The 25,556-nt window shown below is 54.1% G+C and overlaps 1 protein-coding gene across 16 annotated transcripts in view; it reads right to left on the reverse strand.

Moving 5' to 3' along the window:
* Window positions 1-1,285: 1,285 nt before the first annotated feature.
* The window catches only part of ANK1 (ankyrin 1), a 241,754-nt gene continuing 217,483 nt past the window's right edge, over window positions 1,286-25,556 (reverse strand). For 3 of the 16 annotated variants that reach the window (XM_055296050.2, XM_063610960.1, XM_063610962.1), the window contains 6 exons: window positions 21,237-21,795; window positions 16,286-16,583; window positions 11,718-11,801; window positions 9,850-9,990; window positions 9,470-9,604; window positions 1,286-3,806 (listed from right to left, as the gene is read on the reverse strand). In XM_055296050.2, the coding sequence (XP_055152025.2) occupies window positions 9,506-9,604; window positions 9,850-9,990; window positions 11,718-11,801; window positions 16,286-16,583; window positions 21,237-21,795 (1,181 nt within the window). In that variant the 3' untranslated portion in view covers window positions 1,286-3,806; window positions 9,470-9,505. The other 13 variants (XM_063610965.1, XM_063610964.1, XM_055296051.2 and 10 more) reach the window with 13 other exon arrangements.

The raw sequence follows: 25,556 nt of genomic DNA on the forward strand, positions 1-25,556 counted from the left end.
CTGGAAACTAGCATGCCACTGGCCTGAACATGTAAAATGCTAGGAAAGACTGTGACTGCCAGACAGATGGACTTCTGCTCCTCTCTGTGCCTGGTGGCCCCAGAGCCCTTCCTGACCAGGCGTGGGCTCTGCAGGGCTTGCTCTCTCACTCCCCAGAGGCCGCCCTGGTAGGTGGGAGACTAGAGGCGCTGCTTCACTGAGCTTCTCCTGGGTTTCCAGGCAGTCTTGGTTTTCAGTGGGGAGCAGAGGACCCAGGGCTCAGGGCAGGCTTCCTTCTCATGCAGAAGTTGACCCTCTGTAGCACAGGGATTTAGGTTATGCAAGAAAGATCTCACAAAGGGTGTGGAATGATTCCCTACAAATTGAGTTTAAAGAGAAAAGAGCTACATCTTTGTCTGAGATGGCTTTGCCACCAGGCCGTGTGCCACAGCCATCTGGTAGACCTGGTTCTGTTTCCCGGCGTCACCACCCAGTTCCACCCAGGCAACTGTGATTCTGAAACTGCATTTTAAAAAGCCCCCTGGGTTCTGCAGATGACCTGCTGCAGTTGCCCACTGGCCTGGACGGCCTTTCCGATTCCGAGAGAGAGGCTGGGAGTGGGGTGGGGCTGGGGTGCTCCAGGGGCCTTGGGGTTGTGACTCTGTCACCCCCTCATGATGGGAATTTGTGTGGCAGGAAAGCCGCAGCCAATGATTTGATTCTTAATTAATGCCCAGCCTGACAAAGGCGTTGGTGTCTGGCACCCCTAGGACGAGAAACTGAAGAGACTTTAGCAACCACCTAATCCATTCTCCCATTAGACAGATGAGGAAACTGAGGTCAGCTTGGTGACCAGCCTTGCAGGAAGTGTTAGCAACTAGTTAGGAATAGGGCAATTTTTTCCCTACAGCAAGAACGAGTTCTTGAACTTTGAATGGCATTGAGTACTGGGGCCAGATGCCTTCCTAGGGAACGCTGGGGGGCCCCCTCGGTGCATGCCAGCTGGGGGCCTGGCCAAGAATCCTGGTGGGTTGTGGTGCCCCCTCCCCAGACCCCCAGCTTCTCCCCATCTCATGGGAGCCATCAGGTGGAACAGAAATCTACTCTGCCAGCTCTCTGGAAGCATCTCTCAAGTGGGTGGTTCTGATTAAGGGGTTGTCCAGGCTTCTGGGAGGACTGGGCATTGGCGGGCTCTCTGGGACCTGGGCCCCACCCATAGACTCCTTCACATCCCAACCCAGGCTTTACGCTGGCCTCAGCACCCCTAACCCCCCAAAGACGAGCGGGAAGGAGAGATAGAGCCCTGTGCCATTAGTCCATTTCTTTATTAATTTTGACATTGGTTCGGCTGGTGTAGGGAGAATGGTCTATACATCAGAGTGGGGTAGGGGATTCTCTCCCATAACAGAGCATGTGGGAGAGTCAAGAAAAGATCCATTTTCATAACAATTAAAAAAATCAAGGTAATTTCAAAACTTCTAAAAAGCGTCTAATGTGCAGACTGCAGCATTCTCTAGGCATCGTGTGGAGACCCCAAACTCCTCCCCTAACGGCTCCTACTAGCAGCCGGAGCGTGCAGCCATGCCAGCCGGAGCAGAGGTGCCAAAGCGGAGTCTGGAGCCGCGGGGTCCGCGGGGGCGCTAAGGGGGCTACTGGGTTGGCTGCAGCAGCGACCTGGGAGAGGAAGGTGCAGGATCGAGGCGGGGGAGGCGAGCCCTGCGCCCAGCTTCCTTGGGCCGTCACCGAATCGGTCCCAGCCGCGCTGTGCGGCCCCCCTGCCATGGCCCCCGGGATGGGAGGATGGAGGGGGCCGCCTCTGAGCCCTGGCCGGGCGGGGGTGGCCTCTGGCGGAGACGGCAGCCGTCCGGTCTCGCCCTGCAGCTCCTCCGACGCAGCCTCGGGGAAACTCAGGCCCGGAGCTAGAGCTTCCTCTCCCTGCCCGCTCCTCTAAGGAAGCAAAAGCAGCCCCACCCCCGGCCGACAAGGCGTCTCGGCCGCCCCGGGGCCTGCTCGGCCCGGGGTGCACCGGGGCGGACTTGTGGGGGAAGCAGGGCCCCTCTCCGCTCACAGGCCCCGCGGCCAGGGGCCCTCTGACGTGGAGGGGGCTTCTGTGCTACTTGGAAGGTTTAAGTGTGTCCCGAGGACACTCCCGTAGAGCGGCGGGGCGGACGGGGCCGGGCCGTCCACACCGCGGCTCCCGGGACGAGAGGAGCCAGCCCTGTCTCTCTCTCCTGGCCCGGGAGGCGCCCGCCGCGAGGGCGGGGCCGGGATTGTGCTGATTCGGGCCTCCCTGGGCCGGAGGCTGTAGTGGAACTTAAGGCTCCTCCCTGATGGCACCGAGGCGAGGAACTGCCAGCTGTCTGTCTCCTTCCTGCCTTGACCCAGAGCCTGGCCCCCGCCTCTGGGCGTCCAGGCTCTCCGCCTCCGACTCTACTCCCACAGGCAATGCGGTCCGGTGAGCCCCCTGGCTCGCCTCTCCAAGAGGCCACAGGGGCTGGACAGAGGGGAGGCACCGAGGCGGGACAGGGAACAGCCTCGAGCCTGGCACCTGCACCCAGGGCCCCCAGCCTGCAGGCTGCCCGGACTTAGAGCACCAAATTCACTCTGGGAGACCTTGGGTGGTCCTGACTTCTAAGACCTGGCAGATACATTCACTAGCCCTACTCCTTTCCTTCCTCTTTCACTGAAAGACAGGCCACAGCTCCTTCTCCTGCAGCCGCAGAAGTCCTCAGGAGCTGCGCTGTCAGGCTCTGTACGTACTGCTAAATGTTTCTATTGGTTTGCATAGTATTTATTGTTTTTCATATACACAAGGCTGATTACTGTACAGTTTACACTTTGAACACGGTCTATGATATAGTGCTTGAAGATATAGAAAACCTCTTCTCTATGGACATGCTGGTGCAATCCTGGGTCAGCCACCGGCCTGTCCCCCGACTGAGAGAGGAGACCCTTTCAGATGGGGTCCTGGCTCCCTTTGAGCCCTACAGGTAAGCCTGGGGGTCCTTGCCTCAGATTCTTAAGTCCCTAACACAAGGAACCCCGAATGCACTCTCAAGGTAATGATTTTCCATTGGAAGATGATTCATACTGAAATTGGCAGAGAGAGAGAGACAACGTAAAAAATTCTAATTTATCCACAGCAGAGTCTATACAGCTTCAGAAGTCACAGTAAAATCTGTGTGTAGATTCAGTAGAGGCGAGTGGTGTGTGCGTGTGTGTGTGTGTGTCCTGAATGTCATGTAGAGCGATCTGGGAGGAGCGTCACCAGGGAGTGGAGGGGGTGTCACAAGTGGAATGGAGGTGTGTGGGTTGGGGAGGGTGGGCAGATGAGGACGTGGCTTAAGATTAAGATGCTAAACTGATTTCATGCCTAGTTTTCTTTTTTTTCTTTCTTTGCAGGAAGCCCACATGGATTTCTGACAGATGAGGTTGGGAAAAAGTACCCTGTAGGAAGTCAAAACAATTTTTTAAAAAACCCCAAAACCAAAACCCATCCCCAGCCACAAAAAGCCCTCATTCACTTTTGCATTCGCAGGCTCTCCCGCGCTTGTTTTCTGTCCCTCTCTCTCCCTGCTTCTTGCTGCTTTTGTGTCCTGGTTCCGACAGATCAGCTGTCATTGCAAGAGGCAGGATTGAAGCCTGGAGGTCGTGCGTCTACAGTCAGTCATTCATGCGAAGAGGGGACTAGCGGGAGTCCCTTACAGAGGTCATGCCGTCAGCCCAGAGGAACGTGTGCACCACTGCGGTGGCCCTCAGATCCAGCTCTCCTCCTGTGTGCATGGCAGAGTGTGTGGGGTTCAGGGGTTGGGTGTCGAGGTGTGATCCTGGGAGACACAAAGAGAGAAGGAGTCACTTAAAATGCAAAAGTGGAACGTCCAGCAAAAACCCCACACACAGAGTTTTGTGCTGGCAGCTCAGGCCGAATCTGACTCAGGAAAAGCAGTCTCCCCAGGCAGAGCGATGTGCTGAGGGCGCCGACCTCCTGAGATGCTGCCCTCCTTCTCTTGCTCCCTATGCAGAGGCTGTTCCCCAGAGCTGCCACCCAGGCCTCATGAATTCCTTCTGAGTGCACAAGTGCTCCAGGATGCCTGTCTGTATGGGCCAAGGAGAGCGCTGTGCTCTGTGCCCTTGGAGAGGAGCAGAGGCCCCCGTGCCTACGTGGTCACCTGGGGAGACATCCCCCAGCAATCCTTGTACTTAGGAAGGGCCATTTTTCTTGAGCCAGGGCTTGTGCCAAGAAGGGGCTAGGTGAGGCTAGGTGAGGCCTTCACTTTCGCAGTTCAGCTCTGCCAACATGCACTGATGTCTGCCATGCACCAGCCTTGGGGACCCAGGGATGGAGTGGACGTGCTCCCTGGCCTTGGGAGCTCATGCCTCAAGGGTGACAGATCCCCTTCAGCTCTGGCCCACAGTACTTCCTGACCGCTGCCTCTGGCTGCTCTCCCCATGCCCCTCAGATGGACAGAGATCTCTGAAAAGCAGGTGCATCCTCCTCTCCTCCTCCTGCATTGAGTCTTAGGCTGGAAAAAAGCAGCTTTGCTGGAGGAGCTAAGCCCACATTCTTCAGCCTGGGATTCACAGTGAGAAACCTCTCCTGCCCCCACAGGGCCTCCAGCCTCCAACCTGGGGTGAAAACTCCGTGTTTTCAAGACCAGCCACTCACGTTCTATCTGCAGGGGCCCTGGGACCGCTGGGGAAAGGAGGGTGATTCAATAAGGAGGAGGTGACAATCTCTTGGGCAGGGTGGAAAGTGACACAGGGAGGCAGGAGCTCATTCGGAGGTGGAGCCATCCCCAGACATGGAGCTGGTGGGTCCTCCAGGTGTAGGGGTTGGGGAGGAGTGTTGGAAGGGAGTAGGGAGAACTCAGCTCTTGGGTGGTTCCCCAGGGATGGGAGGGTGGTGCCGGGTTCCTTGCCAGGGGCTGCTGTAGAACTGTAAAACCAGGAACCGCTGCTGCAGTGGGTGGACAGTGCTGTCACTGTAGAGGGAAGATGTTTTCATCACTGCCAGGCCATCACATCGGCCAAGTCTGACTGTCTCCTCTAAGCCTCTGAACACGCTCTACCCTCCTGTTCTCTGCCTTCGGTCACGCTTCTCCTGTCATGGCTGCCTTCCACTCTCCTTTCTGCAGAGGTTCTGCCTGCCGCCCTCAACATCTCCACCCCACAAAACCTTCCTGATCGCTCCTGGAGCAGGCCCCTCTCCACTCTGGAAGCTCTCCCTTTTGTATTTTGTAAAAATACAAAATACAAAAAAAAAAAAAAAAAAAAAAAAAAAAAGGCTGCCTTTTCTGTTTGGGAGATGGCAGAGTTGAATGGGTAAGAGCATGAACTCTGGAGCCAGACCACCCGGGTTCAAGTCCCATGCTGCCTGACCTCGGTCAAGTGCCTTACCTGCTCTGTGACTCAGTTTTCTCTGCTGTAAAATGAGGGCAGTAATAGGACCTACCCATTAGAGAGGTGTGATGTTTAAAAAGCTAAGACATATAGGTGCTTAGCATTGTATGAATGCGAACAATTACTTGGCTCTCTAGAAATGTTACCGTCTCTGTCCATCTGTGCTTTTTGATATCTGCATATTTCTCTGTCTGGATTAGAAACACTGAGGGCAAGAACAGCCCCCTGGTGCTCCCCACGGTGGCTGCCCCAAGGAGAAGCACTCCTCAAATAAGAGACCATCATGGAATGCGTGGCCTGGGAAAGACAGGATCTCCCATCTACTTTACCGCCCAGGCACTGAGCAGAAGAGAAAGTTCAGACCTCAGAGATCATGCTGGCATGACTGCCCATTTCATCCCTTGGTAAACTGAGACTCTGGAGGCACAGTGGCAAGAGCAGGGGTGAGATGAGGACCTAGGCCACCTCACTCTGCCCAGGACTCCTGCATTGTTCTGGCCTCTTCTCCTGGGTCCCCTCACCTTTCAAAAGCTTAAAAAAGAGTCTCTTTCGTTCTTTATTTTTATTTCATTTAGAGACAGAGTCTTGCCCTGTTGCCCAGGCTAGAGTGCGGTGGTGTGATCATAGCTCACTGCAGCCTTGAACTCCTGGGCTCAAGCGATCCTCCCACCTCAGTTTCCCAAGAGACTAGAACTACAGGTGTATGCCACCATGTACAGCTAATTTTTAAATTTTTTTATAGAGACAGGGTCCTACCACATCGCCCAGGCTCATCTCAAGTTATCCTCCTGCCTCAGCCTCCCAAAGTGCTGGGATTACAGGCATGAGTCACTATGCCCAGCCCTAGACAGCCCTTTCACAACCATAAACTCAGCAACCATCATAACCATCCTACAAGAGAAATGCTGGCATTATTGCTATTTTATGGCTAAGGAATCTGAGGCTTAGGGAAGTCATTTGACTTGCTCCGAGTCACCCTACAAACAAGACGTGCAATTATTTGAGTCCCAGAGCATATATGTTCTTATCTACTCTCTTCGCATCAGTGTTCACAGTTAGCATTATTATTTCTAAACCTTTTTCTTGAAGTGTAGCACATTCGAAAGGGACATTTTCATCCTCCCTTGAGGAGACTGAAGCTCAGGGCAGTTACATGACTTAAGGCCATACGACCTGGAAGCAGGAGGAGGAGGCCTTGATTCTACACTCACAAGCTCCAGCTTTCACTCTCGGAAACAAAAACAGCCCATTCTAGTCATTTGCAATAGCTCTGTTCTATCAATTAGTCGCTGTTTGAGGCTGCGCACAGTGGCTCACGCCTGTAATCCCAGCACTTTGGGAGGCTGAGAAGGGTGGGTTGCTTGAGGTGAGGAGCTCGAGACCAGCCTGGCCAACATGGTGAAACCCCGTCTCTACTAAAAATACAAAAATTAGCCAAGGGTGGTGGCGCGCGCCTGTAATCCCAGCTACTCAGGAGGCTGAGGCAGGAAGATCACTTGAACCTGGGAGATGGAGGTTGCAGTGAGCTGAGATAGTGCCACTGCACTCCAGCCTGGGCGACAGAGTGAGACTCCCTCTCAAAATATAAGTAAATAAATAAATAAATAAATAGTTGCTGTGAACCCGGAATTAGCAAATACTGAACCACTGCTCCTGAGGGAAATACAAGGTTAGGCTCCCGCGAGCCTCTGGCCACAATATTTTGATCAACTGATGAATACCTAACTTCGTCTTAGGTGCGTTTCTGTTTCAAGACGCCTTATGTAACATATAGGATTGACTCATTAACACTGACTTCACCACCACAGGCACTCCAACTCATCCCTGAGCAGAGCTTATCTGATGTCCATTCCCTCCTTAAGGAACATCCCAGCCTTCTTGCACTTCACACCAGACAGCACTTCAGCACTGCCCTCAGGGGCCATTCTAAACAATGAAACCAAAAATGCGAAAAATGTGGCACTACACAAGCTGCGAGGAGGACACTTATTTATAGTATGAAGCACAGAGGCAGAGTGTGGCTTTGTTCATCCTCAGCTGGGATTGCACGTGTTGGGCGACTCAAACTTTTTGCGCCTGTATGCGTGTCCGTGAATGAGCCAAAGCACGGTGAGTGCCAGCTTTGGGGCTACAGATAAATGTCAGCGAGTAGACGAATTCGCAAATGCAGAATCCGTGAATGATGAGGCTCGACTGTACATGCTTGTGGGGGGTGGGGGTAGTAAATTAGAAAGCTTTTGGGCCCTCAGCTGTCTTCTCTGTAGCTTTTGCCCTGGTTGGGGCGGTAGGGCATTTAATGCTGTCCCCTAACCCTCTGGGACTTCAGCAGGAGCTTTTCTCCGCCTCTCCCTCACCACTGCTCTCGCCCCGCGCCCCCCGCCCCCCTGCCACCCTCACACTTGTCCCTGTGCCTGTCACTGACAGAGGGCCAAGTGCTGTCCCAGAGCCGGGCTGCTCTGTGTTTCTGACACCCATGCTAGTGTGGTCTGGTCCTTAATCACCTGGAGTTGGGGGGCTTCAGCCACATTGCAGATCATTTACAGCAAATTAAAATGAAACTCAAGGCTCCCTCCTTCCCCCCTAGCCTGGCTTTCGGGCTGCCTCTCTCCCATTCAGGAGCATCCATAGAACCTGAGCCAAAGAGGAATTTAAAGCCACAGCTGCCACTGCTACCATAAGAAAAATAAGTCAGAAGAGTGTACTTTTCCTTTCCCTTTGCTGCTTTTAAACATTGTTTGCATCTTCAGGTTTTTTCCAGGACCCAACAGCAGCTACTCAGAGTCTTCTAAACCAGCAGCCTAGTGGGACCCCTGGCAGTGCAGGGGTTAACACAGTGACCTCCTTAAGCTGCTGAGGTGTCAAGTCTAATTTTATCCTATAACTGGATCTGCCAGTCCTCTTTTTTGCCCAAGTGCTGAGATATATTGGGAAGCCCAGAGTCAGCACTTTTGGTGGCTCAGGAGGCAGCGGGCCCTGATTTTTGCCGGATGCAGAAAGCTAGAGCCTCCTTGCTGCTTGGCCCCAGAGTCAGGCCCTGGGGTGTGAATGGCAACGACCTGGTTAGTGCCGCACTGGGGCCACCGTGCCCCCTCACCTCCTGCTGACTCCCACCCCGAGGTATCCTGTACTGAGCTGCCCCGAGCTGGGCAGCATGAAGGGCCTCGGGGCAGCTCAGTACAGGATGCCCCAGGGAGGATGGAGATCAGAGCCGACCGCTGGAGCCCCCAGCACTACACACACCTGCTGGAGACAGTCGCGCAGCGTCTTCATGTCCCTTCCTCATGGCACGGCACGGCATGGCATGCCCCTGCTCCGTGGCCACACTGTCCCATGCTCACACACATGCACCATGGCCCAGGCCCCAACCCTGACGTTCTCCTGACTTGCAGAAAGCACGTCGTCCACCCCTTAGGCCTGTCAGCTCAGCCCTTTCCTAGAAAGCAAGGGAGCAACGTGTTTCACAAAACACCAAGGAGAAGCTAAGCCTTGGCTGGTGAGAACTGTAGCTGGGCTCCAGGTTCAAGAGACAGTCCAGTCCTCAGTCTTGGAGCTCTTATGTTGAAGCATCACAGCCCAGACCAACTCTCCTGTCCTCTCCAGTGCACTGTCCACTGCTTTCTAGATCCCCATTGCTTGGTTTCCAAGATAATATTCACTTAGATTTACAGAATGCTTTTACTCTTCAAAGAGCATTTTTTTCTTTCTGGCTTTTTTTTTTTTTGAGATGGAGTCTTGCTCTATTGCCCAGACTGGTCTTGAACTCCTGGCCTCAAGCAATCCTCTCGCCTCGACCTCACAAAATGCTGGGAATACAGACATGAGCCACTGTGCCCGGCCCAAAAGACATTCTTACAAAACCGTGCGGTCCCTGATAACTGGGTATTATTAACTCTGTTTCCTTGATGAGGAAGCTGGGGCTCAGAACCACTGTTAGTAGGGTTGGGAAGTGAGAATCTCTGCCTCGAGACACAGCAACAAGTTGTTTGTCCCACATCATGCTGGGGTGGCTGGGAGGGGATAGGGTGAGACAGGGAGCAGCCACTCCACTGAAGACCAGGCCATGCAGAGGGGATGAGAAGGGCAGCGTTACCTCCCGAGAGGCTACTCCAAGGAGAGCGGCTCGGGGTCACTGTTTCTCCCTTTTCAGGCTGGCCCGCTTCACTATCTGCGCCCCCTTCCTGCCCTCTCTCAGGTCCGGCTGTAGGCCACTCCCTCTCAGCTCCACCTGCAGACAGCAGCAGAGACAGAAAGCAGGACAGATCGCAAAGACGGGCAGAACACAGGCAGAAGATCGAAAGGAGGCCACACGGAGGCGGCAGACACGCTGCCCACCGGGGAGAAGGGAGACTGGAGAGAGAGCTCGTAAAGAGGTGAGTGGAGGGAGGTGTCACGCAGACGACCTGGCGAGACGGGCAGAGCAAGGCAGCAGTGATGGCGCTGGGTCCCCCAGGGCCGCGGGCACCTCAGTACCTTGGCTTGTTTCATAAAGGAATCAATATCGACCTCCAGCTCACTGGGATCCTCCAGGGGCCCCTCGACAGTCACCTCCTCGTGCTCCTGGGCGGCATCGGCGCTGGACAAGTCTATCTGTTGGACCACCTTGCGAATGATCTGGGAAAGGAAGGGAAGGAGGAAAGGGCTGGTCAGGCCAGGCGCGGGGGCTCATGTCTGTAATCTCAGCACTTTGGGAGGCTGATGGGCAGATCATCTGAGGTCAGGAGTTTGAGACCAGCCTGGCCAACATGGTGAAACCCTGTCTCTACTAAAAATACAAAAATTAGCCCCGTGTGGTGGCAGGTGTCTGTAATCCCAGCTACTCAGGAGGCTGTGGTGGGAGAATCACTTGAACCTGGTGGATGGAGGTTGCAGTGAGCTGAGATGGCATCACTGCACTTCAGCCTGGTTGACAGAGCAACACTCTGTGTCAAAAAAAAAAAAAAAAAGGGCTGGTCAAGCCCTCAAGACAGAGCTTCAGAAGAGCAGGTCCCAGGAATGAGCTCCGAGGGGGAGGTAGCCTTTGTCCTAGGAGCCCCTCCTTGAGAGGCCAGGAAGAGGGACAGCCTTTGCCCTATCACTTTATGGAAAACCCTCTGCTAGACAGCCCTGAAGGGGCCTTGGCAGTGTCATTTCATGACCAAGGTGTGACTGGGTGTGACCTCCCCCTCGAGCCCACAGCCTTCTGTTTTGCTTTTTGATATGGATGGGAGTTTGTGCTCTTCCCCATTCTACTCCCATGCGCCTAAGGGCAGAGGGCATCTCTTTTTCACCCACCCATTCCCGTATTCACCTGTCCAAATCTTCAAACCCTTTACTCCGTATCTGCCATGTGCTCTGAGTGGGAGGTGAAACATCAGTGAGACACTGTCCCTCCCTGCAAGCAGCTCACAGTGCAGGAGGAAAGACAGACGCACAAGGAGCCTTGCTCAAGGGTGATGCGAGCTGCGCCTCAGCAGAAGCACATTCGAGATCCTGCCTCGGTTCCTCCTCTCTTTTACCCATAGCTAGCACCGTGCCCCACACTTGACAGGCAAGTCATGTCTCTGAATTAATATCTGCTACCAATCCAATGCATTTTCACTTCCTTTTAATTATTTAATTATTGTGACGGGGTCTCACTCTGTCACCCAGGCTGAAGTGCAGTGGCTCAATCATAGCTTATGCAGACTTGAACTGCTGGGTTTAAGTGATCCTCCTGCCTCAGCTTCCTGAGTAGCTGTGACTACAGCTAGCATGTACCACTACGCCTGGCTAATTTTGTGTGTGTGTATGTTGTGTGTGTGTGTGTTGTGTGTGTGTGTGTGTGTATACATATATATATATATTTATTTATTTTTTAAAATTTTTTTTAGAGATGGAGTCTTGCCATATTGCCCAGGCTGGTCTAAATGCCTGAGCTCAAACGATCCTCCTGCCTTGGCCTCCCAAAGTGCTGGGATCACAGGTGTGAGCCAACACACCCAGCCCATATCCTTTTTATTTGAGGAGGCCCATGGTAGGCCAGGGATGCTCAAACTGCTTGTTTAACAGCTGTTTTCAGGGTTAGGCATCATGGGACTAGGTCTGGGATGATTCCTGGGGGCTGGCCCTTCTGGAAGGGAGCAGCAGAAGCTATTCAGGTTGACTCAGACAAAGCGGTTGTGAGGACACCATGACTGGACTGCAGATGACCAAAGCGCCCAGCTCCTGGGCCCTCCATCCCTCCTGAGCACGGGGGCAGCCAGCCTGGCTGTGCTCACCTGCTGTGAGGGCAGCAGGGAGAAGCTGCTGGCTTCTACCACCTTTATAGCTTCTAGCCCACCTGCCTCTCCCTAGCACAGAGGGGAACACTCTGCACCCACCTTCTTGGTAACAATGTTGCCCTGCTCATCCGTGAATTGCTCCTCTGTCACCTGCTCCCCTGGAATATTCTGAAACTCATTCCCCTGGAATTAATTAGAGAAAGGGAGAAAATGCAAGATTGGTGAGTGGGAGTCTGGGAGGAAGAGTGGAGGAAGAGGAAATGAAACAGCAGCAGCCAAAATAGCCATGGCCCAATAACTCCCCCAGCAGGAAACCCGGCTCAGCATGCAGCAGGAGCCACGCCAGGGCTCCCAGGGCGTGAGCGGCGCCCCCTGAGGGTCTGGGAGGCCTGAAGACGAATGGCCGAGCTCGCAATTGTGCACTTGGCCCTCACAACACCCCCTGGGAACCGGCAAAATGGGGGCAATTATGCAAGTCTGACGGAGGAGGCCCTGAGAGAGGAAGTGAGGCACCTGTTTCCTATTTTTACAGCACTTTGCAGTATAGAAAAGCCCTTTGACAGGCAGCATCACCCAGAATGTGACTTGCCTGAAACCCCAGAGCCAGTTGGTGACAGAAAGATCCGGGTGCAATCCCATGGCGGCTCACGCCTGCAATCCCAGCACTTTGGGAGGCCAAGGCTGGAGGGCCACTTGAGCCCAGGAGTTCAAGACCAACCTGGGCAACATAGTGAGCCCCCGTCTCTACAAAAATTTTTTTAAAATAGCCAGGCATGATGGTGTGTGCCTGTAGTACCAGCTACTCAGAAGGCTGAGGCGGGAGGATCACTTGAGCCCAGGAATTGACAGTAAGCCCAGGTTACAGTGAGCCATGACCGTGCCACTGCACTCCAGCCTGGACTAAACAGCAAGACTTCATCTCTAAAGACAAAAGAAAAAAGAGCAAAGAAGAGAAGAGAAAGAGAGAAACAAGAAAGAAACAAAGAAAGAAACAGGACGAGCGCAGCCTCCCGAGACCCAAAGCTGAGTGTTTAATGTCACTGTCACAACGCACTGGGCACCAGAGGGCAGGTTCTGGTGGGCGCCACACACACTCTGGCTCCCAGGGCGGGACATGATCCCTGGGGGGGCCTCCTGGTCCTTTTCCAGAGCTCCCCACAGCAGCGTCCCCTCAGCCCTGGCCTCCGGCGCCCACACCGCCAGCCCTGCCGGCCTCCTGCCAGGCGGTTACCTTCAGGAAGACCCGCCGCCGGACCACCCTGGTGGAGATGGTCTCCTCGTCGTCACTGAGGCCCTCGCTCTCCCCCAGCTCCTTGTCCAGCTCCTGGTGGATGTGCTTCAGCACGAAGCACAGGGACCCCCTGACAATGTGCATCACGTTCTGACAGCTGACCAGGAAGAAGCTCAGCAGCACCAGTGTGACCAGGAGCTGGGTGACGAAAGTCCACATCCTCGCCTCCTCACCAGCCCGGTCCTCTGGGGACCAGTGCAGTCAGGGGCCTGGCCACCGCAGGGTGCCTGCCTCTCATTCTCCACTGGGACTCCTGAGTCCCCCAGGGACCCCTTGCATTCCCCCTCCCTATCTCTCTGGTTTGCTCTCTTGGTCTCTCACTGTTTCTCTCTCTCTGGGCAGGACACCGAATGGCCCTCTCGGCTGAAGCAGCCCGGCCCAAGTGCCCTTCTGCCTAGCAGCCAGGCTCTGCCCTGAGTGGCCTGGGTGACATCACGCTCCTATAATTTTAGCTCCCCAAACCAGCTGCTGGAGCTGTCCAACCGGGCTAGAAGGAAGCCAGCAGGTGCCCATGTCCTGAGCACTGAAAGCACAAGTGAAAGTCACTGTGTGAGTGACACCCGCTGCTGCCTAGCCCCGCCCTGCCCAGAGAGCTGGAAGTGGGGGCTCGGCCTCTTGCCTATCCTGCCCATCCCCATGGGAAATAGAAAGAGTTCTGCCCAGGGAAAGTTTCTTACTTTCAGAAAATAACACGGTCCGAGAAAGCAGCTACTTGTGTGTCTCCTTGGGCTGCTACTGCGGTGATCCAAATGATGTTTCCTGGCATGGTAGGGATGAGACCAGCTAAAACCCTGGGTACTTAGAGGTCTGCTTCAGAAATTACCCCAAAAGGGTGAGTGATGGGCTCTCAGACAGTCAAGTGAGCCCAGCAGGGGCCCAGCACAGGTGGTGGGGCCACCTGGAAGCTGGTCTGTAATTCCCGTCAGCCCACAGGCCCTTGTACCCTTCCTTTATGAGGCACAGCCTCCCGAAACTGAAGCATGGAGCTGGTGTGTCTATTTAAGGCCTGTCCTTAAAGGCTCTTCCAGGGCTGGGCTATCAACGCCCACTGAGCAGGAACCAAGCATATTAAACTTGCATTTACAGAGCTGATTCACAAATGCAGCCACAGCAGCTGCGGCTGGAAAAAATTTCACTTTCTAGATCAGGTTGTTCCTCTCTGAGTGGCAATGCAGCATGGCAGAAAGAACACAGATCCAGGACACAGCAGACTGACGCTGCAACTCACCTACTGTGGGGTCTTGGGAAAGCTGGGTACCTTCTCTGTGCCTCAGTTTCCTCATCTGTGAAGCAGGGATTAAAGTGCTCTCCCCACCCTTTCTCAAGGCTGCTGGGACAATCACGCTGCTTACAAATGCTAACACTATGAATAATAATGGCAAACGCTTGTAATAGTGCATGGTTCTATGTGGATTTCACGTTAACTCAGTGACACCTTACCACAATCCTAACCAAGGAGGTTCTATCGTCTTCCCATTTTACACAAAGGAAACAGAAGCAAAGTATTCTGCCTAGGTGGAGGAGTAAGTAAACGGAGGAGTCACATTCCAGATGCCTCTCACTCCACAATGCTGCTTATTTCAACAAGAAAGCACAGGGAAAAGTATGTGCAAAGAAGCCAGGCACGGGGAAGCATCTGGTTTTGGCCCAGTCAAGAAGAGTCCAACTTCAGATATTTCCTCCTAAGTCCTCAGAGAAATCAGCTGGGTCACAGTCATTTCAGGCCACCTCCCAAGTCCCAAGTTACATGTAATCTGTCTATCTCCGTCACTGTTTTCAGAGGTCCAGTGGAAATACTAATAAGTGGGTGCTTTGCAAACCATCAATCACCTTCAAGGACCTCTTTATCAGCCCTTGGGGCCTGTGAGATGGGCACCGGCAGCAGCCTGCCAGGCCCTCCGATCGGTGTCTCCAGTTCTGGGCTGGGCATGCTGGCCTTGCACGTGCATGCTGGACGTGAGGATGTAGGGCTTGGGAACTGAGGGATCTGGACTCTCTTGGTCCCTGACATTGGTCCACTGTGTGACCCTGGAGAAAGCCCTTGGCTCCTCTGGTCCGCAGTGCCCTCATTTATAATTGAGGGAGTTGGATGTGTCATCTAGAAGGCCCTTCCAGTTCCCCTCACCAAAGGCTGACCACAGAGGGGCAGTGGGAAAAAGTGCTGTAGGCGTCTTTCTCTTTCCCCAGGAATTCAGGAGAAGAGACCCAGTTAAGATCATGTGTGCTCTGGGAGCAGGAGAAATAGGTGCCCAGGAGGGCCTGGTGAGGAGTACACACAGGCTCTGGCTCTGCCGGGGGCACATACTTGGCAGGGGAGCATTCTAAATAAAACTTGACTGAATTCCTAGCAGTTCTACGGCCGGCAGCTCAGGGCCTTCCTTCCAGAGCCACCCTAGTCCTGGAGTCTAAGGTTCAGGTAGGAAAGAAGAGAAGGAAAGAAAGAGAGGAAGGAGAGGAGAGGAGGAAGCATCATGCCTGGACGAGGCATGAAAACAGAAAGAGACAGAACATGTCATTCATGTACATACTAAACATGCACATGTGGAGAACAGCGGTGCATGTTTTATAAGAACACAAATGGAAAAGACACCCATTAATACGATGGCCAGGATGTGCTTCCAAATAACAGGTCAGCGGGAGAAAGTAGGGGGTGCAGATGAAACAAGATTGGCCACGAGCCTGGGAATGGGGAAGGGGGATTGAATCGAACAAAATAAAGTTCGGTAAACTCGAAGGGAGTCCGGGGAAGTGGAAGAAAGGAAGGAGGGCCAGGACAGGGAGAGGCCTGGAAAATCAGGAGCAGGAGAGGAGACTTCTCTCTATCCCAGGGCCCCTCTTCTACTTGGTGACCGCCATCCAGAGTCCACGTGAATAGCCACAGAATTCCAGAGCCAAGTAACTTTGGCGACATTCCAATCACTCCCTCCTTTACCAATGAGGACCCTGAGGTGCTGGGAAGAGAGCGCCTTGGGCATGTCACACAGGTCACCGTAGGAGGAGAGTAAGCCCAATGCCCGGTGCTCGGTTCCTAGCCCTTTCTAAAACGCGACCGAACAAGAAAACCAACAAAAGCCACAACTTTGGAGTCAGCCAGACCTAGCTCAGAGCCCACTTCTGAAACTGTGGTCTTGAGCAAGTTGCTCAGCCACTCTGATCAGCAGCTGCCCAACAGGTACAGGCACCTTAGCAGGGATCCAGGAGGCAGAAAGGCAGTCCTTGCCCTTGACTTCTAGAGAAAGGGAAGCACCACTACAAGTGTTAAAGAAAGGGGATATGCTTAGCTCAGGGCTTGGGTGCCTGAGAGGCAGCCCTGGAGTCCCGGCCCCTTCCGATGCTGGGAAGGAACAGCAGCACGCAGCTCCCCTCGGGCTCTCACCTGCACTACCTGGGTGAAGGTGTTCTCGGCCTCCTGCACCTGCTCTTCTTGGCCTTGCTGCCTCCGGTCCCTGTCTTCCTGGGAGCTCTCAGCCTCGGGCTGTTCTGTCCGCGTGTGCTCGCTTACAGACACCAGGACCTTCTCGTACTCCTGAGATCCACTGGGCTCTAGCCCTTCAGTCATGGTGCTCGTTCTCTGGAATGAGTGTGGGCCTTGCGTGACCTCCTCTCGCCAGGAACCTTGTGCAGCATCTTGCAGGTATGAGACAATAGAGCCGTCTGCATCCCAGTCCTGCAGTCTGGGGTCCAGAAGAAGCAGCAGATGGCCGGCCGGGGAGAAAGAAAAGACACCTGGTCACCCATCAGTCTCATTCCTTTTAGACACTCTCCCCCGCCAGAGGTCTGGCTCATCAGGGACACAGACCGTCCTCTCATCCCTCCAAAGGTCAGGGGCGCGTGAGCACATTGCCCACCTCACTGCTGTGGTTCAGAGGGGTACACGTGGCCCATCTAATGCTGTCCAGGTGGAAAGGCCACTGGTCCCTCCCTGTGGGTGAATGGCTTGCCCTTGGGGCTCCCAGAGCACTTGGCTCACCCTAATTGTCCAAACACTGGGGCCTCCACACTCTCATCCCACATCCTCAAACTCTGCCACCACCTCCTTCTGCTCTCCAGGCCCTTTCCACTCAGCAGTCCTCATCTGACAAGGTGGTCATTCTCTCCCCATCGAGACACATTCTCCCATGGCTCCTGGAAGGTGCTGGCCTGGCGTCCCCCCTTCCTCTCTGGCCGCTGTGGTTCCGTGTCCTCTGCTGGTTCCTCCTAACTTTTCTGACTTCTGAACATTGGAGCACCCCGGGGTTCAGTTCTCAGACCTCACCGCTGTCCACATCCACTTCCTAAGCAAGCTCGTTCATCCCATGGTTCCAAAGCCCATCTCTATGCTCAGCGTGCCTGGATGTGTGTCTCCAGCTCGGCTCTCCTCCTAGAACTACAGCAGTGTGCACCCCGCTGCCTCCTCCGCATCTTTACTTTGTTGTTGTTTTCTGAGACAGGGCTTCACTCTGTCTCCCAGGCTGGAGTGCAGTGGTACAATCACAGATCACTGCAGCTCTGCACTCCTGGGCTCAGGCAATCCTCCCGCCTCAGCCACTTGAGTAGCTGGGACTGCAGGCACATGGCACCACGTCCAGCTATTTAAAAAATTTTGTAGAGATGGGTTCTGGCTCACAGGTCTACTTTGGATCTCTACTCAGCATCTCCAGGACAGTGCGATCTAATCCACACTCAAAATCTCCTCCCCTAGCCTGTCCCACCCCATCCCTGCTGCCATCCCTGGTATCTTCATCCTTGCAGCAGGCAGGTCGAGGACACCACTGCCCTCCTTGACCCCTCTCTTCCTCTCTTACCCCGCATTGTATTTGTTAGCAGATGCTTCTGAAATATGTCCTGCACCTGCCCACCTCTCAGCACGGCCACCGCTGCCGTCCCAGCCCACAAGCCCACGACCCTTTCCTCCCGACGCACCTCCTGCTTCTCTGCCAGGTCACGCCAGGCTCCTCTCAAGGCAGGTGCAGCTTACCCTGCTCACCGTCCCCTCCCCAGCTTCATGGGCTTGGTTACTCTGTTAGGGCACGTGCCAGGCACAGTCTCCTTCAAAGGGCTAGGCCTTCTGTGGGGCATCCTCCCTGAGATGTCCTCACGCTCACCCTCAATTCCTTGAAGTCTCTCAGCTGGCACTCATGCAGGCCTCCCCTGGCCGCCCATCTGTAATTCCAGTCGGCCTTCTTTCCACACACACGCCTACCTCCTGTCCTCCTCTGCTTGATTTTTCTTTTTAGCACGTATCATCTAGAATTTCTGTTTTAATGACTTCTAATTTTATTTACTTTATCTTGTTTCTTGTTAGTTTCCCTGCTAGAACCACGCTTCTTGCAAGTAGAGACTTTTTTCTGTTTCATTCAACGCCGGCACCCAGGCACTTTTTATTGGTGCCTGGCACACAGTAGGTGCTCAATAAATATTGTTGAGTAAGTGGATGAAATTCATCTGTCCCCACGAGAAGGCTGACCAAGGTCACAGCACCAGGAAGTGACACAATAGGCCTAGAGCCCAGGCATTCATGTCCCCAGTTAGCAACACTGCTGCGGTAATGCAGGGGCCAGCATGCAGCCCCCACAGGTGCTCAATAAATGCTTGTTGAAGGAACGGCCGTCCCAGGAAGGTGCCTCTCTCCCGGGAAGGCCACTATTTCACTTTAAACCGGCCTAAGCTCCATCTGTTCAATCCTCCCCATGAATCCAAGGATTTGTGTAGGAAAAAAAATTAAATCTTTGCTGTTTCAACTTCCAAACTACTTCCTTTCCCTTCCTTTTAGGGTACTGAAGCCATGCTGCACGGATCCTGTGGAATGGCCCCACTAGCCTGGGCCTCAGGGTGGGACTGAGGGGTCACACAGGCAGGGAAAGGACACAAGAACAGCTTTCCTTTACCTGACCAGTCCTGAGCTCCATGGGATGGGGGCCTGGAACAGCTGCCTGGGGGCACAAGAACCATGTCCTTACTTTAGGGAAAACTTAGCAAGCCAGGTGACCTGGGGGAAAGGGTATTCCTCTGTCATCTGCTTCCTGTGCTAGCCCAGTAGGACAACATGAGCCCCATCTCATGTCTGTCTCATCTCTTTCTGCAATGGCAAGGACCTGGCTTGTCTTGGCATCCTTCCCTGCACTCAGCGGAGGGGCGTGGTGTAGGCCCTGGCCCAGATGGAACGATGAGAGCTCCAAGGTGAGCTGGTCCTCGGCCGCAGACTTGCAGCGTCTGGGAAATGCATCGCCTTCTCCTGACCTCCCAACGCTGCTTTTCTGCTGCAGCACAGGGCGGGGTCTTCTCAGCACAGGAAGCTTGGGGAGGAGAGCACCCACTGCTCTACAGCTGAAAGCTCTGTCCTGCTCCAGTTAAGCCCACCAGCCCCTCCTTCAAAGGGGTAAGTGGGGAGGGCGCCATTATCAGCTCTGTCACATGCAGGCTGTGTGACTGCACACAAATAACTTCCCTGGGTACTGGTGCTTCTAAATATGGTCTTCAACTAAATATGGCCTTCAACCGGAAGCACGCAGGGGGAGAGGAGCTCCGAATGCCAGCTCCAGCAGCACGCTGACCCACAGTCTCCCCCAGCCTCATGATTGCTCTCCTAAGTGAGCCCTCCCACTGCTCTAATGTCCCTAAGCGAGCCCTCCCGGTGCCCTAATGTCCCTAAGTGAGACCTTCCCGTGCACTAATGGCTCTAAGTGAGCACTCCAGGCACCCTAATGTCCCTAAGTGAGCTCTCCCGGCACCCCAATGTCCCTAAGTGAGCCCTCCTGGTGCCCCGATGTCCCCAAGTGAGCCCTCCCGGTGCCCCGATGTCACTAAGTGAGCCCTCCCATTGCCCCAATGTCCCTAAGTGAGCCCTCCCGGTGCCCCAATATCCCTAAGTGAGCCCTCCCATCACCCTAATGTCCCTAAGTGAGCCCTCCCGGTGCCCTAATGTCCCTAAGTGAGCCCTCCCGGTGCCCTAATATCCCTAAATGAGCCCTCCTGGCACCCTAATGTCCCTAAGTGAGCCCTCCCATCGCCCTAATGTCCCTAAGTGAGCCCTCCCGGGCCCTAATGTCCCTAAGTGAGTCCTCCCAGTGCCCCGATATCCCTAAGTGAGCCCTCCCATCGCCCTGATGTCCCTAAGTGAGCCCTCCCGGCACCCTGGTGTCCCTAAGTGAGCCCTAGGTGCCCTAATGTCCCTAAGTGAGCCCTCCCATTGCCCTAATGTCCCTAAGTGAGCCCTAGGTGCCCTGATGTCCCTAAGTGAGCCCTCTCATTGCCCTAATGTCCCTAAGTGAGCCCTCCCATCGCCCTAATGTCCCTAAGTGAGCCCTCCTGGTGCACTAATGTCCCTAAGTGAGCCCTCCTGGCACCCCGATGTCCCTAAGTGAGCCCACCCGGTGCCCCGATGTCCCTAAGTGAGCCCTCCCAGTGCCCTAATGTCCCTAAGTGAGCCCTAGGTGCCCTGATGTCCCTAAGTGAGCCCTCTCATTGCCCTAATGTCCCTAAGTGAGCCCTCCCATCACCCTAATGTCCCTAAGTGAGCCCTCCTGGTGCACTAATGTCCCTAAGTGAGCCCTCCCGGCACCCTGATGTCCCTAAGTGAGCCCTCCCGGCACCCTGATGTCCCTAAGTGAGCCCACCTGGTGCCCCGATGTCCCTAAGTGAGCCCTCCCAGTGCCCTAATGTCCCTAAGTGAGCACTCCAGGCACCCTCATGTCCCTAAGTGAGCCCTCCCAGCACCCTCATGTCTCTAAGTGAGCTCTCCCAGTGCCCTAATGTCCCTAAGTGAGCCCTAGGTGCCCTAATGTCCCTAAGTGAGCCCTAGGTGCCCTAATGTCCCTAAGTGAGCACTCCAGGCACCCTCATGTCCCTAAGTGAGCCCCCCCAGCACCCTCATGTCTCTAAGTGAGCTCTCCCAGTGCCCTAATGTCCCTAAGTGAGCCCTAGGTGCCCTAATGTCCCTAAGTGAGCACTCCAGGCACCCTCATGTACCTAAGTGAGCCCCCCCAGCACCCTCATGTCTCTAAGTGAGCTCTCCCAGTGCCCTAATGTCCCTAAGTGAGCCCTAGGTGCCCTAATGTCCCTAAGTGAGCCCTCCGGGCGCCCGTATGTCCCTATGTGTGCTCTCCCAGTGCTCCTTGGGGTCTCTCCTGCTGGGCATACCCGGTGGGGTCTTGGGGAGGCACTGGCTTTTGCAGATGGCACCTATGCTCCTATATATGGCATCTGCCAGACTGAATGTATTTGCTCCTGTGCAATTAGAACCCAGGGTCAGGGTTGGCATTGACACCTCTGTCCTCACTGCCAGGCATAATCTTACCCAGGAGCCCAGAAGACAAAAAGGGACCCCGCTGCCGCAGTCAAACTCTTACCTGTCCTGACTCCTCTCCGTCACCCGACTCACGGTGGGGGAATGTGTGATTCGGGCTTGCCCCCTCTGATGGCCTGAAACAAGAGACACTTCATTCTCTGAGTCCTGCCCTGCACCTGTCGCGTCATCCTGCCTCTTAGAACCTGGCAGCTTCTCTTCTGACCTCTGACCTTCCTCCTGTTCAAGCAAATCGATAAGGCCATTTGTGGCATCTGAATCCACTGTGTCGTCCTCCACAAGTTCCAGAGAGCCCAACTCAGGGGCCCGCGTTTCCTCCGAGAGTGCCCCCTCCAACTTCCACTCGTGACCTGTGGCGTCAGAGTCCTCAGCCTTGCTGCACTCCAGAGAGGAGTCCTCAGCAGTGACCAGAGAAGGCGTGAGGCCCGCGGACCACACCTGCATGTCAGACATCTCCAGCATGGTGTCATGCTCCGTGGCCGCCAAGGGGATGGCGTCTAGGACGGCCACCTCGTTCCAGTACTGGTCTGCACGTAGCGGAGAGGAAAGCGCGCAGCCCAGGGAGGCAGGGGACAGCAGCTCGTCCTGCAGTGAGGAGTAACCTGGATGGGCAGACAGAGGGCAACATGCTCCAGCAGTGATTCCTGTCCCACGCATTCACGTGCAGGTCCACGCACACACATGAACACACACACGCAGGCGCGGCCACAGAGGTGCATGCACATTCGGGGTGGGTTGGGGGCTTTCCAAGCTCCAGGCCCAATGCTCAGGCCTTGTGGCTGCTGCCTGGGCATCCAGGCAAGAGAAGCAGGGCTCTGAATTGGGTGGGGGCAGCCAGGGTGTGAGGCAGAGATGGGGGAGCTCCCTGCTGGATGGCAAAGAGGAGATTGGACTTTCTTATCCAGTTCAGAGCACTAGACAAAGAAGCCTTTATTCAAAGGACTTGTGCTCCAGTCTGTGTCTGATCCCATGAAAGCTCCACTTCTCCATGGCTGGGCAGAAACAGACGTTGCTCCTCTACTCAAAACTTCACTTTAGCTCAGCTCTTAGGTTCTCAGGGATGTACCTTAAAGGGAAGGAAAGGCCACCCAGAACCAGGCTGCCCTTGAGGGGCCTATCAGGGTACACTAAACACCCATAGACCTCACTGTGGTGGTCAAATGGGAAACAACCCTCTGGTGTGGCCAGGCGTCACTTTCCTCAAGTTGCCTATTGGTTCCAGAAACTCTGAATGATCTGAAGTGCCACAGGGGAGGGCTCTTAGGGCTCAAAAGGGGCAAGGTCAGATGGCACCAAGAGGCACCAGGTCTGCCCGCCCCAAAGCCCTGTGTCCAAGAGCCCTGAGCTGTTTGTCCCAGCTGCAGGTCAGCACCGACCCCGTGGGATGGGAGCCAGCTCGCTCAGGCCCTGAGTGCATGACCCGTAGTCACCAAGGCCTGCCCATCTGCCATTCCCTGCTGCCTGGCTGGGACGGGAGTCCCTGCTGGTGTTCTGGTTGGCTTTGGCACTGGCTCCCTGATGTTCAGAAGTGACTGTGACACTAAGTGGCATGCACGCACATGGGCATTTGTGGGAGCATCAGCGCTCCATCCGGGGCTTCTCAGCCCTCCTCTGGCTGGGAGCAAGGACCTCTGCTACAGGAGAAAGAGGACTCTGATGCCTCTTCAGAGCAAGTGCCTCTGTGGGTGGGAGAAGGGACTAGAAGACAAGATTCTTCAATGGGCTTGGCCTGTCTAGGAAACCAGGAAGCAAGTACGTGCTTACAGCAGCTGGAAAGCCCACAGAGCTAAAGGGGGACCCTGGGAATGGGCAGGGCTGCCCCTTGCAGTCTCTAGGGACCTTCCTGCCATCCAGAGATGTCCAGACACCCCTAGCCTAGAGTTCAAACCTAGTTCAAATGCTCCATTCTGCCATTCAGCCCCTACCCCCACTCCTACTCACATCCAACTGCCCCCGGGCTGTGCGTTGATTCAAGCCAGGTGGGCTCCTTTCTTGCCCCCTCACCCTCCGCTCGGGCCTCAGCTCCTGATCACCTGCTCCCCTGCTTTTACGTCACTAGCTCCGTTTATTCTCAACCACTCACTGTTCAACCAAAATAAGAGAGGTCCGATTACATGCCAGGCACTGTGCTAGGGGAATGGGGATGACAAACCCCAAACAGACATGCACACACACTCACACTCACACACACACACTCACATACTGTCACCCACACACTCACAGATGGGAAAGCTCCTTGTCTCATGGCATTTTCCCAGCTTCAGCTCCTGTTGCTCCCTCCCATCTCTGAGGCTGTCCTAGGGCACTCGCTAAGGTGGTTCTCAGAAATGCAAACCCGTGAGGACAGGGCTGATGCCTGCCTTCCTCTCCCCACCATTTCCTGCAACAGGATTGGGCCTCCACTAGCCCCATGACCACTGCAGGGCTCTCCAGGTGTGTGAGAGGACCCAGCAGCTGGAACAGAAAGACCTCAGGCACGTTTAGTGGAACTGCAATTGCTAACATGTATCTGTGTGTTCAACGTGCCCGGAGCCATGCTGTGTACTCCGCATGCATTCTCTTAATCTCCCCAGGAAAGTTTTCTTCCCTACAAGCCTACTTGGTTCCAGGTCCCAAATGAGCGGGGAGGATGAGCCCGTGAAGGTGGGGTGGTTGGAACAGGGCTGCACAGTGGCAGAGACTGAGGGAAACCCCTTTTAGCTCTGGCCAAACTAGGAAGAACAAGGAGGAAGCAGTGGGAAGAGTAGGTGAAATGGGTGGGTCACATCTTACCATGAAATGCACTCCAAGTCACTGTTCATGAAACTGTGACTTGAGGAATCATATAGCTGACCAGGGCCATGGCCTTCAAGCCCTTCATAGAAACCCCTCCAGATATACAAAAGCAGGACATTTTGGGGTCAAGTGATGATTATTTTTCTTATTACTCTTGCAAGCATTTTATATTATTTACATCACTTACTGAGCATTTTGTTGTTGTTTTTTGAAGCAGAGTCTTGCTCTGTCGCCCAGGCTGGAGTGCAGTAATGCAGTCTCAGTTCACTGTAACCTCTGCCTTCCAGGTTCAAGTGATTCTCCTGCCTCAGCCTCTCCATTGGGAGTAGCTGGGATTACAGGTATGCGCCATGATGCCTGGCCAATTTTTGTATTTTTAGTAGATACGGGGTTTCGCCCTGTTGGCTAGGCTGGTCTCGAACTGCCGACGTCAAGTGATTCGCCTGCCTCAGCCTCCCAAAGTACTGGGATTACAGGGTTGAGCCACTGCGCCTGGCCACTGAGTGTATTTTTAGTGCAAAACATATCTAACGTGTTATTTTTAATTGCCACAACAACCACATAAGGAAAATAATATGATTCCTACTTTATAGATTAGGAAACTAGAGGTTTAGCAACTTGCAGAAGGCCACACAGCTAGTAAGTTTGATCTTTTCCATAGACTTTGCCATTAATCTCTTTTAAAAATAGCTTTGTTGAGGTATGTTTGACATTCAATAAATGTGTATCTTTAAAAGGGGGTAGAGGGCCGGGCGCGGTGGCTCACGCTTGTAATCCCAGCACTTTGGGAGGCCAAGGCGGGCGGATCACGAGGTCAGGAGATCGAGACCACGGTGAAACCTCGTCTCTACCAAAAATACAAAAAATTAGCCGGGCATGGTGGCGGGCGCCTGTAGTCCCAGCTACTCGGAGAGGCTGAGGCAGGAGAATGGCGTGAACCCGGGAGGCGGAGCTTGCAGTGAGCCGAGATTGCGCCACTGCACTCCAGCCTGGGCGACAGAGCGAGACTCCGTCTCAAAAAAAAAAAATAAAATAAAAAATAAAAAAAAATAAAAGGGGGTAGATTGATACGTTGTGACACATGTGTACCCCATGAAGCCATCACCTCAAAGAAGAAAAAGTACATTTGTCACCCCAGAAAGGTCTCCTCAAGCTTCTTTGTAATCTCTTCCTGCCCTTTCCTCCTCCAACCCCAAACCATTCCCAGGTGACCCCTGATCTGCTTTTTGCCACTATACATCAGTTTGCATTTCCCAGGATTTTACATAAATGGATTCATACAATATGCACTCTCTCTTTTTTTTAAGCCTGGCTTCTTTCACTCAACATAGTCAACTTGGGTTTCATCCATGCTGATGCATGTATCAATAATTTATTTCTGTTGCTAAGCCATAGCCCTTTGGATGGATATATCACAGTTTGTAAATTTATTTACCTGCCAATGGACATTTGGGTTGCTTCCAGTTTGTGGCTATTACAAATAAAGATGCTAGTCTGTATGGACATAATGCTTTCTTTTCTCTTGGGTAAATAGCTAGGAATGGAATGACTTGATTGTACAGTAGGTGTATGTTTAACTTTGTAAGAA

Source organism: Symphalangus syndactylus, chromosome 10 (assembly GCF_028878055.3).
Source record: "Symphalangus syndactylus isolate Jambi chromosome 10, NHGRI_mSymSyn1-v2.1_pri, whole genome shotgun sequence".
In the NCBI taxonomy this organism is placed as follows: Eukaryota; Metazoa; Chordata; class Mammalia; order Primates; family Hylobatidae; genus Symphalangus; species Symphalangus syndactylus.